At 34.3% G+C, this 18,659-nt stretch overlaps 1 protein-coding gene and 1 long non-coding RNA gene across 3 annotated transcripts; both read left to right on the top strand.

The window, feature by feature from the left end:
- Nucleotides 1-5,258: 5,258 nt before the first annotated feature.
- On the top strand, nt 5,259-9,919 carry Mpk (phosphomevalonate kinase). Of its 2 annotated transcripts, none has more exons than XM_073082118.1 (4): nt 5,259-5,391; nt 6,048-6,134; nt 6,772-6,968; nt 7,461-9,919. In XM_073082118.1, exons 2-4 carry the CDS (start codon nt 6,058-6,060, stop codon nt 7,742-7,744), a joined length of 558 nt encoding a protein of 185 aa, XP_072938219.1. In that variant the 5' UTR covers nt 5,259-5,391; nt 6,048-6,057; the 3' UTR covers nt 7,745-9,919. The 2 variants fall into 2 exon arrangements, with proteins under 2 accessions (XP_072938219.1, XP_072938221.1); XM_073082120.1 differs by lacking the exon at nt 5,259-5,391 and adding an exon at nt 5,547-5,816.
- A 509-nt stretch (nt 9,920-10,428) lies between these two features.
- On the top strand, nt 10,429-11,562 carry LOC140749089 (uncharacterized). The gene is made up of 2 exons (XR_012103022.1): nt 10,429-11,102; nt 11,134-11,562. It is a non-coding gene; the product is annotated as an uncharacterized LOC140749089 (long non-coding RNA).
- Nucleotides 11,563-18,659: the final 7,097 nt, after the last annotated feature.

Here is an 18,659-nt window from a genome sequence, read left to right as displayed (position 1 = left end):
TTGTCGCCCTCATCTGTACAACAGAATTTTAATATTCGTAGAGTAGACAGTGACACATGTTTCAGCTTAGGTCACGCACCGGCAGCAACAAAACAGTTTCGTGACAACTATAAACGGGGGATATACCTACCTACGTATGTTTGTGGTGTAAAATTAATTATACACGAGTAGGAAACATGACATAATTCTATAAATGAGACAATATGAGTCATTTTCAGCGGAGAAGCTGTAATATCGGTAGTTGCGGTCACCGGTTGTTTTGCGTGTCAATTAGTGGCCGCGTTCGTTAAATGGACGCCCGCCGGAAACACGTTTGGAGATTACGTGAAGGTTAATATGTATTTATGTTATTACAGTACATTATATATTCTGATATAAATCGCTGTAAAAACTCAGTAGCTAGCTAATAAATTGTTGCTATTTTTATACTGATAAATTCATGTTTTGGGTACCTGTCTACGTAGATTTAATTTAGGTAGATATTTCATACATAACATACCTATTTATCAACTTAAAATTTTAATTGCATAAAACTTAAATGTTTTGTATTTGAGGAATCATAAGAATTGTATTTTTCTCAGAATTACCTAATTTGATATTAAGTAGTTGATAGATAAAAATAAACTTAGGTAGGTATCTAAGGCAAATTGAATCCTTGCGAAATGTTTTAAAAATAATTTATTTTTTATTGCGCTGCTTTATAAAATCGGCACGACTTACTGACCCACTTATCCGTGCGTTCCTAACGATTATTGAGACAGTCGTAATAAATTAAAAACAAAATCCGTGCCCGTGCCCGTTCCCCCTTGACCGGGAGCGGGCGTTAGAACGGCAGTGGCTCACCCCCCATTTTTTGCGGGTAGGTAACGTGCTCGGTGACACCTCGCGCGGGTCAAGTGCGGGGCGCGGGCGGGGGCGCTAATTCCGAGCGCGTGACCGCACCCCCGCACTTCCCCCGCGCTCGTCCGGCCGTTTTCCCGCCGGATTTGCGTTCATACAGTAAAATAAAAAGGACGATTTGGCGCCCTCCATCGCCGCCGCCCGATTAGCGGCGCCCGGGGAAATTAAAAGTATTTTATTCCAGCATTTATTCCCTTTTTGTTTGCGCTGAATAACGCGAGCGTGCCGCGCTCCCGACACCCCGGGCGGTGTGACGGATGGCAGCATATTGATAACATGTTATCACGTGGAATACATTATGTCGCGCGTTGTCAATTTCGCTGTAAACTATTATGCAAACAAGTTAGCGGCGAATTGAAGTGTTATCATTATCGTTGATTGAGAATATGTTACGTATTTGTAATGGTATTCAATATGGACCTTGAAAACAGTTTAATTGCTTATTTAGTAATATTGTTGTACATATCTATGGTACATATCTATCTATTATAAATGTTACTCTTTAAAACAATTGATAGGACATAGGTTTTATTTTAACATGAAGTCATTAAAATTTAATACAAATACCTAAATAGGTAGGTAGCTAAGTTAGATCAAATACCTTTATAAAAATAGAGTATCAAACTTTTTTACCCCTAAGGAGAGGAAGGTGGGGAACTGCCTAGGTAGGTAACGGTAGGTATTCATTTTCCGGATTAGAATGATTAGGTAGGTTACTTGCAATTTTGTATGGGTATCTGCCTACCAAAACCGCATGCATTTCTAATTATTAAGAAAAAATGACTTTTAGATAAAAATTACTACATTATATATACGTAATACACGAATATTTACCTACATAAAAGATATAGGTAGACATAAATTCTCCACACTTGCGAATAGGGATGTACCTAAAAGCCTCGCCGCAAGTTTTGATGTCATGGTTATCTGGCTTTAATTTTGCGAGCGCATCCCCCGGGATTGCGGAGATTCCTCGTGTTTATTTTAATATCTCGGGCTCTACCTAAGGGTTGGCAAACGCAATCATTTAACAGATATTCACTAGGTACCTATCTATTAAATCAACAATTGTTTATAGGTTTAGTAAGGTACCTACAGATTTAGAGTGAAGAATAAAATAAAAATGTACCTACTTACAAATAATCTACTTAGGATTAAAAAATATGGCTTTAAAATTACCCATTTGTAATTTGGTTTTAGTAATTAAATAGTTAATAGGTAATTAATTGAAATCAACTTTGTCCTATTGCTACGAAATGCTACGAGTCCCTACACCACGCTTCTCCAATACCTTCAGATTGGTTAGAGTTATTAATTTATTATACCTAATCGAAGCAGAAATTTAGAGCTATCTTAAGCTCAGCTTTTACTCATTCATACCTAACTCAATCAAAAAATCTAATACCTAGTAGGCACAGATGTTTGTTTTCTGTAAGTCTGGCGTTATCAGATTATTATTAACTTCGACATAGTCAACTAAATAGGTACCTAGAGTTATTTTAAAAATAAATACAGTGTTTTTTTTAATGTTTTACTTTTTGTACGTTATAGTTTTTATGTGGTGTTTTATGGCGCTACAAGGTACCTAGTATGTATAATCGTAGAATAATCAAAATCCGAGAAAACTCTATGGTTAAACTTTTTAGTAGTGTAGTCTTTAGTGGTAGGTACCTAGGTACTGTTCGTTTGTTTTAGTTATATTACACCTTAGCGATTCTCCGAAGATTCTGACGTTTACCTCCCAGCCAGTAATTTACACTAATGTACCCTTTTGTCGTTCGTGTCGTAAAAAGAGGAACGCTTAACTCGTTTCCGGGCTTCACCGACACACGCACGACACGACCTCTGCCTGTTGAGTATGTCCTCCATTCGATTGTTTTCAACATAAGTTTGTTAAAAAGACATTTTGTTCAAAATGGGTTTCAATTTGTTTTAAAAACTCAACAAAACAACCTATCTATGTTATTTTTACTGGTGAGTTGGTATTAAGGTATCTACATAACGCTATTGTGTCAAATTTCACTATTTTATTGCTTGAGGTCACGTACCCTATTAACTACGTAATTACACTTTGCCTAACCAAGTAAGTAGGTACGTGGTTACGTTATAACTATGTATTTACAATATGTACCTAGTAAATTGTATTAATAATAGGTAATATGTAGGAAAAATAGGTAATAGTTCATTCATCCTAAAAACGATCACTAAAAACATGGAAGTCAGCATAAACAGTTTTCGCAAACTTTTCTGTCTTTGAGTAGGTACCCAGCTTCTGTACGTCGCTCTGACCCAAATACGTTTGCAAAAGTTGCAAGTGAAAAAGTCCTAAATTGGAAATTCTTTGTTCAGCTGGTCAAACGGGCGCAGCATATAAGCAAAAAGAGGCATATTGCGACGGCAAAATATTGCGAACATCGAGAGGCACGGCCGCATGCACCTCGCAGCTATGAAAACGTCGTGCCTCAGCACAACAGTTCACTCGGAACAGGCGTACACAGTACACCGTACACACACAGCACGGCGGCTATACACCGACCTACAATAACGGCGGGAGAGCGAGCCCTGGGGTGCGCCGGGGTGAGGCGGGCCGGGGGCGCCTGCCGCTGTGACGAGACGATGCAGTTTGCACCGCGGCGTCCTCCAACCTTCACCAACTTGCGCCCGTGTTCTTGGGAATCGTTTTAAATTCAAGAGCCGCAGAATGCTTTGTATGCGACTTTCTACCCTACCCGTCGTCGTTACGAGCCTGAGCAACATCCGCGGCGTTCCTTAAGTCATTCTGAACGTACGACCCTCCTCACCGCAGCGTAAGATTTAAAACTCTACGCGCTCGGCGGAAAGTTGAATATCCCATAAATAATTCAAAAATTACAACCGGCCTCGGTGTGAGTGCGGAGGTGAGAAATACATTAGTGGTACCGTTTTCTATTGGTCGTCGCTCCTGTGTTGATATTAAGTAGTCCACGTGGACCGCTCCGTGGTTGCTTGTCTCGTTTTTTTTCGACGGGTGGCTCGCTATCCGTCCCATTCTAATCTACAACGAAACGTGGAATGTCATGTCCGGAGTTGTTCAGAAAGTCGTGAGCGTGCATCGTGCTTCGAACTTACTTCACGCGTTGAAAGGGAACAGGTTTGAGTGGTTGACCCTAGAAATAAAATTGAATTTCTACACAATAGGGTTCAATTTCGCGTGCATTGTGCGTGATTTTACGTTTATATGGATGATGAATATTGATAAGCATTTTTAAGTCAATTAAGGTTGTAAGCTAAAAGCGGTTGTTGCTACATTTAAATTATCGGTCGGCATTCAAATAACGCCATTTTTTTTCGTGTCGGCACGATTTTATTTATAGTTGTGTTATGGATGGTTATGGCGGGTATAATAACGCCGCGTGGGCGATGCGATATAGCCCCTACCTACCTATCGAATAAGTATAATATTTAAGACATGCATTCATTATCAACGGATACTGTCTTGAGATAGTTGAGACACAACACTAATCTTAATGAAATGTTCTGATTTGTGCTTAAGATGTTGTTTACTTATTGCTTTAGAGATATTCTGTGTGCCTTTCTACTGACTAAATATAAATGATAAAATACTCACTTAACTACCTACCTAAAATTTAAAATATCGTTACAGATCAAATCAATCAATAAAATTTGTTACAGATATTTCAGTACAGTTATCGTAAAGAGAAATTATTTCGGTATCTATAAAATCAAAATTTTGTGCTTTGAGTTGATATGATTTTTAAATAAATTATTAATTAGGTGTACCTGCCTTTCTAAGAACACTTTAAAATCTAGTACCAAGATTGGGCATATTCTTCTTAACAATTCCCCTATCCTACAGTACCTATAAGTTTTTGTTACACTCTTTATAATAATATTTACTCAATAATATTTCAAAATTACTTAGCTAAAAAATATAAATAAATACATATCCACCTGAGTTTAATAAAATGCAACAGAAGCCAGAAATAAACTAGTACGGTTATAATAAGGACAAAACAGCTACACAGTTAGTCGTATGCCATCTAGTGGCGAGACAAGGATATTATTATGACATCTAACTACGTCTGACATTCTGTAGTATTAGAAATGTTACATAGATGGCAGTTGTGTCGTAACGAGTTTTATAATAATTATAAAATATTATTATTTTAATTTATAGTTTACTTCTTCATTAATTATTAATTTTATCTGACAATTTTAGATGGTAAGATAATTAATAAATTAATTATTTTTAAGTGTAATGTCTCTGCTATAGACTGTGTATTTATGGTAATTATCAATATTGTCAAATGTCAATGTCAAGAAGCCTACTGACAAGTGACAATTGACATTATGGTAATGTCAAGATCAAGATTGTCAAATATGACTGCGAAGTGATGAAGCAGAAATATCTTTAGTTATCATTTCTATAATATTAAAATCTGTATTACTTATTTCTTAGATAAAAATTAAAATAATAAATTCCATTTTAAGGTGGGTCCAAATATTAATTTATGTATTAGGTTCGAACGTATGTAAACGTTTTCAAAGCAGTTTATTTAATTTATGTCCGTGTCCTGATTTTCCGGTCTTTTATTAGTATACTTTAATATAGTTGAGTTGGATATAAGTCTCAGTAATGTCTTTACATTCTATCTAAGTATCTTTGATACATTGATAAACAATTCTCGAAATATCGGACAGTTTCCAATCTACCCCTAAGTATTCTTATGTTCATAGATCTGAAAGGTGGTAGAACCAATGGTTAGATTAGGGGAGGCACTTGTTTCTGACCTATTAAGGTGTAATTAAACAGCAGTGTAAATCACTAGTGTGTTCCAGTTTGATGGGTGTGGTTAGAGAGATATACTTATCTTAGAAGTTCCAACTTAGTCCTCAGCATCTGGGGCCATCTTTAGGTAGGACTCTAATTATCTTAGGTTGACTGAAGGTACTCATGAGTAGCAGTAGCCATTTACTATCATGTGGACATTGCTTGTTTGCTAATTTAATATTATAAAAATTGATGTGTAGAAGCTTAATTGAAAATTATTTATTAAGGAATGGTATAATAGTTAACTTTTTCTCTGCAGATTCATCTCGATTTCACTGTTTCTATATTATTAAATTTTATTGTGTTTGATTTTCAGTTCATACAAAATGCCAAATGTGATCCTACTGTTCAGTGGGAAAAGGAAATCTGGAAAAGATTATCTGACTGAACACTTGTGTAAGATGTAAGCTCTAAAGTTATTTTTTATAGAAGTTAAAAATATAACTGTGAGCCTTCTTCCATAAAATGGTTTCACTTATACAGTAATTATAATTTAGAAATAAATTTGCATGTTTATAATGTGCAAATGTAGTTCTTTGTAATAAAAACATTTATCTTCACTGTGTATGTGTCTGCATACGTACAATGTTTTTTTTTAAATATGGTTGAACATTATCATCGTAAAATCTGCCGATCATCTAAAAAGCTGTTGATGCATTGGCGACTCCTCTGGTGTTGCAAATGTCCATAGGCGACCGTGACTGCTTTTCGCCAGGTAGCCCGTCTGCCTTATAGTTAGGTTGAATATAAAAAAAAATATATATTACTCCATCAATGTACGCATTGCACTATTGATAAAATTTATTACTGACTGCCTTGTGGACTTCTGTGAACAATTTATTTTGAACATTAAAAACCCATTAATATAAATCATCCCCAATGGGACTAAATTGGGGATGTAAGTTTGTCTGTATGTAATAAACATCAGTTCATGTTCCAGTACTTTGTAATAATAGAATAATCAAATTCCACATCTACGTATAATATTCATAATTATGGTTTTGATACAACTCATCAATTATTCATATACAAAATTACAGATTGGGAGAAAAATGTGAAGTGATAAAAATATCACAACCAATTAAGAGTCATTGGGCTAAGGAGAGGAATTTGGATCTTCAGAATCTTCTCAGTGACGGCCCTTACAAGGAGCAGTATCGGATAGACATGATCAACTGGAGTGATGAGATGCGAGACAAAGATTATGGTTGTTTTTGTCGGGCTGCCTGTAAAAATGGTAATATATTCATGAGGTCCTGTAGGTGAAGTGTTTTCTAATTTGAATATTTAAATTGGTGCTTATTGTGGTAATGTTAGTAAGCTATGCATATTGTTAAAATGTTATAGATGTTTTAGTTAAACAAGTACTATATATGATGTTACATGGTTTGATATTTAAATAACAAATAATAACTAAACAATACTTATCAATATCACAAGAAGAATTAAAAAGATTGCACTTTATTTTTCTTTAATGTTTTAATTAAATTAAATGATTTCAGATACTCTTAACAATCATAAAAGATTAAGTTTGCAAATTTTTCAAGAAAAAATAAATGATAGCTTAGTTGTTGAAACTTGGCCCTCACAATTAGAGGGTATTAAGTTCGAATCCCATGCATGCACCTATGATTTTTTAAGTTATTAGCATATTAGAATGTATTCATCATATTATACTATATCTTGGCGGTGAAATACAAGTATTCTAATGTGTGTACATTAATTTCAGCTGCTGATAAACCAGTATGGGTTGTCAGTGATGTGAGGCGTAAAACTGATGTTCAGTGGTTTAAAGAAAACTATGGAGATCTGCTCAAATTGATCCGGATAGTAGCTGATGAAGGGACTAGGAAAGAAAGAGGATTTATATTCAAACACGGTGTTGATGATGTGCCTTCTGAGTGTGGACTTGATGATTTTGATAAATGGGACTTGATTATTGATAATGGTAAAGGAAGGCAAACATTAGAAGAACAGTTAGAATTGATATTATCATTAATACCAAAGTTATGATAGTCATATACACAAATATTAAGTAATGGTTATTGGTTTTATGTTGTTACAAGGTTTTATGTTATGTTGTACTGGATACAAATCTTTTAAGGGTAAAACACCCATTGAATAGTATTTTAGCTTCTAAATAATTAATGGTAAAGGTTAGGAAGTTAGGGTAATGGTAAAAAAAATAATTTATTCATATTTATGTTTAGGTTTACAGTATAATAAGGTTTGGGTTATATTAAGAATTAGATTGTAGTGTCTATTGTATTGTTTCAAGTTATTGAAAATGTTAATTGTTTGATTGTAAACAACAAACGAAATTATTTTGGTACATAAAATGGTTTTAATCCTAAGGGTTAATTTAATCAATAGGCAACACAGTATTGTTTAAAGTATGTAATTTAAAATAATGTATAAATGCAGCTTTATCCAAATGTTTTCCCTATGTATCGTCTAATATCGAATTTAAAAAACATTGAAAAATGTGAATTTTGAAGAACATTTTCTTAGTCTTTTAATTTCTTCAAATGTAATACTTGAATTTAAACCTAATGCATTCCTTATTGCATAACTGCAATATATTTGATTTGAAAGCAACGTCAAATAAAAACATTTTTTTCTTTATGTATGAATTTTTGAAAAAAGATACATTATTATTAGTACTCACAAATATATGAGCATATGTGATGTCCATCTTAGTGATCATTAGTGACAATATGTGATCGGATATTGGTAACCAAATCAAAATTCAAATCTCATTTATTCATTTGATTCATATAGAACTCTTTTTAAATATCAACATTCTACCACTGCTTCCGAAGGTGGTCCGCTATGGCGAAGAAGTAGAACAGGTCATATGTAGTTTTTTATTAGAGATGCGCCGAATAGTGGTTTCACCGAATAACCGAATACCGAATAATATTCGGTTTAACCTTTACCGAACCGAATATTCGGCCGAATTATTCGGTTCACCATTTTTTTATTGTCAGTTTGTCAATTATGTGTGTTCATTAACACTTTAGAATGTTGATTTGAGTTTTAAAAATAAATACTGATTTAAGGTTTAAAATAAATGTTCACTATACTAACTCTAGATTAAGTAATGTGTTGACTTGAGGTATCAAAACAAATGTTGATTTGAAGTTTAATCGCTTTATTTTATTAGCTTCATTCAACACATTCTTCATAGGATTTGAGTTTGACTTGTAATATAACATAAATCTTACATAAGAAGTTTTGTGTTTTAGTCCTGTACCATGTCGTGTACACAAGAAAATAGAAATACTCGAACCGAATAATTCGGCCGAATACAAATAGCAAATAAGATGCCGAATACGCCGAATACCGAATACCAAACGAATATTCGGCGCATCTCTATTTTTTATGAATGTCCATGTGACGACTTACCATCAGGTACTCCGTACCACAGGTACAGGACTGTATGCTCATTTGATATTTCAATTTTACTAAAAAAACATATCTCGTATCACCATGTGTATATTTTGTAGCTTGTATTTTCATTTTTTGGCGCATAATATATGTAATATTACTTTTTGTGGTGGAATATGAATTTATACAATGCGCTGCAAAAACAATTTTACAAAAACCCGATTGATTTGTTGATATTTATATATTACAGAAATATGTTGTATAAATGTAGTCTCTCTGGTATTAACCAAAAATAGAAAATAATACGGATACGAATCTCTTTCTCGTAATCATTTACTCTTGTTATATCTGTGATATTTCTTTGAATTTGAATTTAAATATAATCCGACAAACTTTTCCGCTCATGTGGCGGTTTTGGGAAACTGTCATTTGTTACCTTCATAAACGATATTGCAATTTCCCTAGTTAAGTTTTAAAGTTTATTTAATAAATGACAACCACAAAAATTATGTCTTATATTATTTAATGATAAAAATAATAATTTAAAAAATATACCTTTATTAGAGAGAGAGAAAGTTATAAAATGTTAAATATTGTTGAATATAATCGTTATATTTTGTGGTAGTTCTGACAACCTGGCAACATTATGAATGCATGCACAGAAAGGTCTGTCGGAGTATTATTATATACAGAGAGAGTATTATTATATACAGGGTATAGAGAGCCGACTCTACGTATTTTTTGTCATAGGTAAAGCGCCCCAAGTGGCCTGCCCCAGAACTACTCATGGGTTTTACATACCTATATTCTTTATTCATTATGTATATTAAATTTAGGTACATTATAAGCTGTATCTTCAAAACACGAAATGTAATGACTGTTCACGAAATGACTGTTCCAAAGATTCATATTTACTTTATACTTTTTTCTTTCTCAATTTTGATACAAAAACAAAACTACATTTACATACTTAACAAAATTTCAGAAAGATACAAAAAATTTTGACAATGTGAATATTTGAATCAAGCTCCTTTGCATTTGATGTTAAAGATACAACTTACGTGGGAGGTATCAAATATGTACAGTTGTCACAACGGTGTCTCTCTGAAGTGCAAAACAACTTTTCAAATTTGAAACGATTAACGAAGTTGCGGACATTTGACAACAAACATCATTTTGACAGTTGACTGTCACTCCGTCGCCATTTTAATTTGAAGCTTCCGGGGCGAGTCGTTACGTGGCGCTATCTTTGGCGCGTGACTTTTTATGCTATCTGCATAAAAAGTCATTTTGTAAGGAAGTGACTATTACAATGGAGCCGCGGTAATCTGGCCCTGTCTAATGGTGCACTTTCTATTATCCGACAAGCCAAATATCCTTCAATGTATAATTGAAAAGGCTACAACTAGTTAATGACTCTTTAATAAAGTCTATGTTATTTATTGTTTCGTTTAACTTTAACCACTGTCATTTCGTATATACTTTCATAATGTATAGATTTTTTAAATTGTTTTAATTGTAGAATTATAAGATTTTTTTCAATAAGTTTCGCAATTCAAAGCAGTAATCTCGTAGGGAGTACTACTCTCTACGACACTGCCTTATAAAACTTGTCAGATTACCGCCGCGGGTTTGTTGTATTCAATTTTTACGTAAGTTTTCACTGGATTTTCACTGGTAGTTTAAAGATGATCTTTCTTAATGGCTTATGTGATATTTTTTAAGTTGTTGAAGCCTTGATGGTTAATGGTGATAAATGTTAATTGTTACATAATAAAGGTTGTAATATAACTCTTTGCGGTTTAACAGCTGTATCACCACCGTCACACTTATTTGCGTTAAAGTAGTAAAGTCAGAACTTAAACTATGAATTTAATTATTACAACCATTCTTCTGGTTATCTTGTGGTTTTATAACCAGACCCAAATATCGTCTCACCCATTAAAAAGTACTTACTCGGGTCAATAAAACTAGTATGCATGTAGTATGTATGTAGCATTTACGGCTTCTAGGATTTGTCCCATTATCTCAATTAATCTTACCTTTATCTCATTCTACCCCCACGTTGAGCTAATGCTTTGCTCAAAATGTGTAAATGGTCTATTACACATTTTAGTAGTACTACTATGCGTTCGGTGAAGGTTCATGACGGTGATACCGAATTTAAAATATTCTCAAGGTTAAGAGTCTCAGTTTAAGTTTCGAAGAAAGTAGTCAAACTTTTATTAGGCTTACTTAATAAGCAGCGGACAAAGTTGATCAAGGTTTTATTGTATTAAATATGTCATTAAATATAAGTTTAAACGAAATACAGAAGTAGATATGACTTAACAAGTTGTTTATAAATACGCATTTTATGATATTGAAACACGGTATTAATTATTAAGATTAATAGTGTATCTGAAATTGTATTTATAAAATAAATTTATAATCTTTTATTTCACACTGAGTATGTTTTTATGCTTAAGTACTTAAAATGTTAATACCGGTAAGATAAACACTAACTCACTTATAAAGCGAGTGGTCTTTAATTTTCACGCAACAAAAACAACTTATCGTTAAGTTTAATAACAGACGCCCTAAGTAAATGAAACTCGACCGGATTGTATTCACTCGAGCTTATTAAGTAATAGGGATGACGGAAGTATATCCAGAACCTTTAGCGGCGCTGGTGTAATGTCAATTGCGGGTAGTGTCGGCGCGCGAGGACAGCCGCTGCGGTACGGCGGCGCCGGCGAGCGGGCGGGGCAGCGAACGCGGCGCCATGCACCTTCGAACCTCTAGTATTGTTACTCAATCTACTGTTTTTCGGAACGACAGGGACGGAGCTATCACTCACACACCCTTACCCCGGTACGAACCGACGTGGCGCGACGGGATCTTCCGTGTGTGGGTACCGTTTATGGCGCCCGATACGGATTCGCAGAACTGCGGCGAGCGAGGTCGCCTACCCTCGGCGCGTCCTCACATTTGTAGGTCTATGGGCGGAGGGTATCGATGCGGGTGCGCGCGCAGGTTTCCGCGCCCCTCGGGTTCGATTTTCCTGTCCGAGCGACGGTGGCGGCGCGTTGCATAACTGTGTGGCGGCACTCCGCGCGCGACCCCGCTCCGAGCGCACGCCGCGAGCGCGCCACACGCGCAAACACGCGCAACGTCGCGCCCTTTACGTAACGCGCGACCATCGCGCGCGAGCTCGCGTCTCATCACCGCCCGCACGACCGGATAAGGTTTGGAGTGATACTCGATAAGTGTGCTTCGTTTTGGCTTTCGTCGCTTCTGGCTTTATTTTGCGAGGAGACGGTGCGGCGGCCGGCGGTGGGCTGGTAGGTGTCGCAGTGCGCGCTGTCACCCTTTGTCCGGGCGCGTGGTGATGGCGACGGCGGTGGCCGCGTCGCGTGCTGAATAATTGACGCGGAGGTTGGCCGCTGGCCGCTATCGACCCCGCTCGCGTGACTCGCGCGTATTAGCCGCGGCAAGGACGCCGCGCTGGCTGCGGCACTACGCCGCCGCGCCGTTGTCGTCGCTGCCGCCGTACGCCTCGCACGCGCCCACCACTATTTTTTCTAATTTTCTTGATTGGTAATAGTTGTAAATGTCACCAGGATACACTGCACTTTTTCGATCCCATCCTTTATTGACAAGAAAAAGTAGCGTCAGTCTTGACTCACGATAGGGTTTTGTGCTCATAACGAATTCCTAGAACACAGGGACGTTACACTATCCTTTGTTACTTAGCTTAAGGACTGAAACGGTAAATATAAGATACGAAACTTAGAGTAGAACATTGTAGAATCTCATAGTAGCTTGTAAGTATGTACGTAAAAGAGTTTAAGGAGACATTATGTTCTTTACGTTACGACCTTTTGCTATATTGCGTTATAAAGGAATCGTTTTAACCAACAGTTTACAGAGGTTTAGGCTAAACCTATACTAAATCTTAAATTTGTTCTGAAAGCAGTCGTAGTAATTCGTAAAAGACTCGATTTGCATGAATTCAGTAGCCAGAAGTTTGTTTCTAGTAAGCAGTTACGTAAAGTATTTAAATTTATTTCAAAATTCATTACATAACATTGGCGACGCCAGACTATTATTGAGACACTATTATTGGAGTACTCATTAAAGTTTTTTCAGTAGTTTTTGACTGACCTATAAGCTGAGTATATTATTGTTATGTAGATCAAAGGTAATATTTACGTAACCTTTCAAGACATTCAGTATTTGAACAAAATTTTATAAGCAAAGCCTTTATGGACTAACCGAAGAACTTTCTAGACCGTTATAGGTCCGCGCCAAAATTATACTGTCTGTAGGTTGAATTTAAATTAACCCTATATCATCTGTTAATTATTGAAACGGCTCCGGTCCGAATATTTTTAGACTTTGTTATTTAGAGGAAATGTTCCATTATGTGAGAGGTAGACAACTATGCTGGGTGACCTGTGTATAGGATAGGGTCTGAAATGACCTTTCTTTTTGCTTTTCGCATTTATTCTGAGCATTACGTGGGGAAATATTCTACATATGCTTTATTAATTATATGTAAAAATAATGGCATTTAAAAAAAATGAAAAAGAGAATAATTATTTTTAAAAATTAAAAAAGACAAACCCACTGAGTTTCTTACCGGATCTTCTCAGTAGAGGTCGCGTTCCGATCCGGTAGTAGTTTAAGAAAATATTGTAACTGACAATTTGTAAGTGCCGCCGTTGGCCTATACAAAATAAATATATTTCATTTCATTTCATTTCATATACATTTTTTTAAATTGATTACATAAAGTAACTTCTTTTTGTAGCTATTAAAATGTTTTTAATTTCCGTATATAATATCAGTTTTAACAGTTTTTAGATGATAGGTAGGTATGATTTGGATCACGTCACATTGTGTATAATTTAAAACTTCATTAAGGTAGTTTTAAATATTATGTTTAATAATTTCGTAATCTAAAGTAAATTATCATTTGAAAACTTCTTTAAATAGTGTAATAAATATATTTGCATAATGCTTCCATATTTAGTAATCTTTATGCTGTCACAAAATTGGCAAATTATCTGGCTTATTTAAAGTACCAAATAGAATTTTATAGAGCCCATTTCATCATGCACTTCACAGTATGTTATTGTTTCAGCACTATGTCGATTAATTTAATATTAATTAATAACATTTAATACTATTAAAGTTATTACAATTATATAAACGTAAACGTAAACTTAAACAGCGTTATATGAACATGAAGTATATAATTATTTAAAGTAAATCATATTTCAAGTTAATTGTCTATTATGTTTGATTGTTAAGCATTAGGTAAGTTCAAGCACCTTCACTCAAACTGGGTACACGAAAAAAGTCAACTTTACTAGCGAATCTAATTCTGTAAGGCCTCGTAGACCTTTCGTAGAACGTAGCTACGATTGATTTGAAAGCGTTTTAGTTACGCTTTACATAAGTTATACATAGTTAGTTATACATAAGTCATATGTTATGTATGGAAAAAATATGTATTTACTTCAAAAGTTTCCTTTTCCTTTAATTTGTCACACAACATTACTTCCCAGAATTTGATCCTTATAAGCAACACTATCAGATAGTGGTCTAATATAGAGGGTGTATTTTTTTTTCAAAATGAACTCGCGATTCTGAGCTAGGGAAAAAGATGTTTAAAAAAAGTAATGATGCAGTTTTAGTTTTTATTAAAATCGGCCTCGTAACTCCTGTCAGCATTTTTCGTTAATCCTTATAGTTTCGGATTTGGTCCTGAAGGCCCATTTGAAAAATTCACCCTGTATATCACTACCCAAGCTGTATTATTTTCGACATATCGTAAAAATATTTTTTCACTTCCGTAATCACAAAGTTGTAGACTTCTACGACGTAATCTTCTACGATGCTACGATAAGTTCGCTGTTCCGTAGCACCGCGGTATTAGGAGCTTAAGGAAGCATAAATTATTTCTAATTGAATGTAAATTATTTCGAAGGTTATTTAAATTGAGGTACTACTTACTATACTTCTAGATGGGTTTAAAACTTCACTTAGTATCTACGGAATACTCAGTGGAAAGTCCTTTCCACTCTTTATTGGTAGTGAAGTGGTGTGACAAATATAATAAATTCAATCTTGGTAATAAATTTGATACATTTTTACGCCATCTTAAAGCTTAAAATTACAACAGGTTCAGGAATTACTTAGCCCATAAAGGTTAAATTCCAAATAAACATTATTTTTATAGGGTTAAATTTTGAGACTTTCATTTATACCAAATGCCCGTGAAAAAGTTCACTTTAGTTGTAATTGTTATCTTTATTTTTATTTGTTACTTTAAAACCGTATGTAGGCAATTATAATACGTTTTACATTTGAGGTACAAGCACCGCTGAGAATATACGAGTAAAGTATTTTTTTAACTTTACAATGAAGGATATATGGGTCATGGATTTTGTGTATTTCATTAGAAATAATCATACAAAATACCTCAGTAATTATGTAATTAACCTAAAGCAATGTTTAATACACGCAAAAGCTTTCATGGCACGTTGCAGTAGGTTGTGAGTAATGGAGGCACCTTGTTAGTTAGTTATTAATTTACACCCAAGCTTTTAGGATTTTCATATGCATATTTTTATGTTTAAATATACTCATACATAATATCAATATTACCTTGAGGGCTTGGAATGCTGTCCTCCTGATTTATGAATTTTTGTTTGTATAAGAAATTAATCGTCATTTTAATCGAAGAAAAACCTTTTAAAAAAATAAGACCTCTAAGTTGTGTAAAGTCAAATTTGCACTTCTCATGAAACAGTATTATTATAACAATATTTTGAGCAAATCAATTATAGGGTTAATATTTGTAAGCATTGTATGCTAATTTACCAAAATAATCATCTTAACACTATTAAAAATTTTAAACTAAGTAGGCAAGAAAGAAAGAAAATAAAAATAACATTAGGTAGCAGACCAGATATCCATAAAAAATTCCAGGTAATATATTTAACAAGAGACCGTAAGAGGCACGATGTATATATTGGTTCTTATTTGGCTTAAGGGCCAGAGACCTTAACTGCACAATAGTGGATCAAGTGGCTCACTCGTGTTGCGAACCTTGTGTTGTGTGCCGAACCTTGACTCGGCATCGTAGGCGGAGCTTTAGGGTTTTCTAACACTACACTTTATATTTATTTTCGATAAATATATAAATTTATAAAAGAATAAATAAATTGATAATAGATTTCAGTGTACAGTAACGAAATTTGTATGTAGAATTATGATTAAAAAGTGTTTTTAGGCGTGTGTAATGAAACGCTACCCTAGTTGCCAATAAAAATATTCATATCTATATTAGCTCTAACTATGATTTCATCAATATTTGCAATTTATAGCATCGGATACTTTTTAAAACACCTTCACATTTCTTACCTTATTCACTTTATAGCTCGGAATTAAACGATTTTTATGTACCTACGTTATAAAAAAGATAAATCAAACAAAAATTATGATTTTACTCGACAGAGATTGTAAAAAAATCTATTCATATAGATTATAAAATATATTGTTTGTCATATAATATTTACTAGAGGTTAATTTTTATGATATAATATTTTAGTAATATCACGTAAACGTTAGGGAATTATGTCATTGTATGGAATACTAAACCTAATTGAGTCGTGATGTTTCACTACTGTATAATTAATAGTTGTCTGTTCCGTGTTAATACCGTTTAATTACTGTGGAAGTAACTATGTGCGCCGTTCGTACCTGATTAGGTGTACGAGTATATTACATTTTTAAATTGAGAATGATAAAAAATATTTACGCAATAATTCTATTATTTTTATTTTTTATCTTATTTTAAATAGTATTTTTGTCAGACTGTGGCCTCCCACAGTAAAAAATACTACAATACAAAAATACTATATGTTTTGCGAGCGTTTTTCGGCACGTCCTACGGCATAAACTACTTGACGAATTTTAACATATAAAAGGCGTCGTTGGATTCATATAAAGTGTGGAAGTGACATAGGGTATTTTGTTTAGCAGTCGGGATTTGGTTTTATAATAATACCTTCAGTTTGTAGATAATAGTAGTATTGTAACGTAAAATGATTATAACGTCATTTTTATGTCAGCATTTCTGACTCCTTAGTCAGTAATGTTCAGAAATATGTGTCAGGAATGTTTTGGCGCGAAATCTGGAACTAAGTTTTAAATTAAGTTTTATACTATTATATCGTGCATAGATATAGATTTTTAAACATTATTTTTTAGAAGATCCTATCCAACGTTCAGTTTAAATCTAATTCGACTCAATAGTGCGTCCATCCCCCTAGCATACGTGGATCGTGATCGATCTACAATGTCAAGTAATATGCAGCGAGGTCTCTAGTCTGTCATTGGGGGGATAATGGTTGTATTTCTTGTATCCTTCCGTGCTGCAGTTTACCTTTATCTATCGGTCCCGGATGTTATAATTCGGCAGGCACCGGCATTCTTAGTTCCAGGTCTTTCGATCGGCCTTAGTCGGTAATCCTTGTTATAAGCTTTGTAGCGTAAACGGATTGCAAAATGTAGTTTCATAGAATTTCTGCAAGGGAACTAAATAAAACACCCAGCTACTTCACGTATTTAAATTATTTGCTTTACTAAACGTGCAGGCGCATCTTTGGTTTTGCTTCAAGCATATTTGTATAGTCTGTACTTTGATTAGTATAAAGTCTCACAAACACAAGTACTATCAGACGAAATATATTATTTATAGGGGCTACACGGTTTCTTAAGGAAATTATTCATATGTTTATTTATTTATTTATTAAATGGATTACCCACATAAGAAACAGTGTTTATATGAATACATTTTAAACAAGCTCAAAGGATACATTCCAACTGTTACTTACTATTACGAGTAATTAAACGTATTTTTTACGTTCAATGCCGTAGTTATAAATTAGCAACAATATACCTATATAGAAGAAATAGAAGAATTTACATATTGCAACTTAAAAATTACGCGATTATATTTTTAGTTTCTTTTTTAATTTGTGCAAATTGCTTCAAAGCTCGTTGGTAAGCAAGGCCATAGCGAGGTTGCCGGTCGACGCCGCGCCGTCTTGTACGTGTCGACTGATTGCCACAACTGACTTCGAATAAATCTGACTGTATTCAATATTTGCAATGGTTATTTGAAAAATAGATCTATTTATACGGTAATACTGAACAATGCACATTTGTCATAGATAACTTAATAAAGAAAATGTTGTAATGGTTAAATCTAATTTAATCATATAAAAAACGAATATATAATTGAACGTGGAAATACCGTTTGGGATTGCAAACCATTTTCTATCTAATGAGTACAGTGTAAAACGCTAATGTGTTCTGGTTTTAAGGGTATATTTAGGGAGACATATCTACTTATCTGAAGTTGATTACATAATTATAGATGTCCATGGACGGCAGTAAAGTAGCTACTGCCGCCTATGGATGTTTGTAAGTAGTAACAGTATTTATATCTAATCAAGTAAAAAAATCAATTGCCCAACAC

Source organism: Epargyreus clarus, unplaced genomic scaffold (genome assembly GCF_041222505.1).
Source record: "Epargyreus clarus isolate Ecla_fem2 unplaced genomic scaffold, WU_Ecla_fem_2.2 ptg000017l, whole genome shotgun sequence".
Taxonomy (NCBI): Eukaryota; Metazoa; Arthropoda; class Insecta; order Lepidoptera; family Hesperiidae; genus Epargyreus; species Epargyreus clarus.
This window is presented reverse-complemented; position numbering and strand designations above follow the sequence as displayed.

Excerpts from the sequence above, each read along its gene's own strand:
- Mpk (XM_073082118.1), top strand. The coding sequence starts at position 6,058 with ATGCCAAATGTGATCCTACTGTTCAGTGGGAAAAGGAAATCTGGAAAA. Across the intron at positions 6,135-6,771 it reads ACTGAACACTTGTGTAAGAT|ATTGGGAGAAAAATGTGAAG; the intron begins GTAAGCTCTAAA and ends ACAAAATTACAG. Across the intron at positions 6,969-7,460 it reads TCGGGCTGCCTGTAAAAATG|CTGCTGATAAACCAGTATGG; the intron begins GTAATATATTCA and ends CATTAATTTCAG.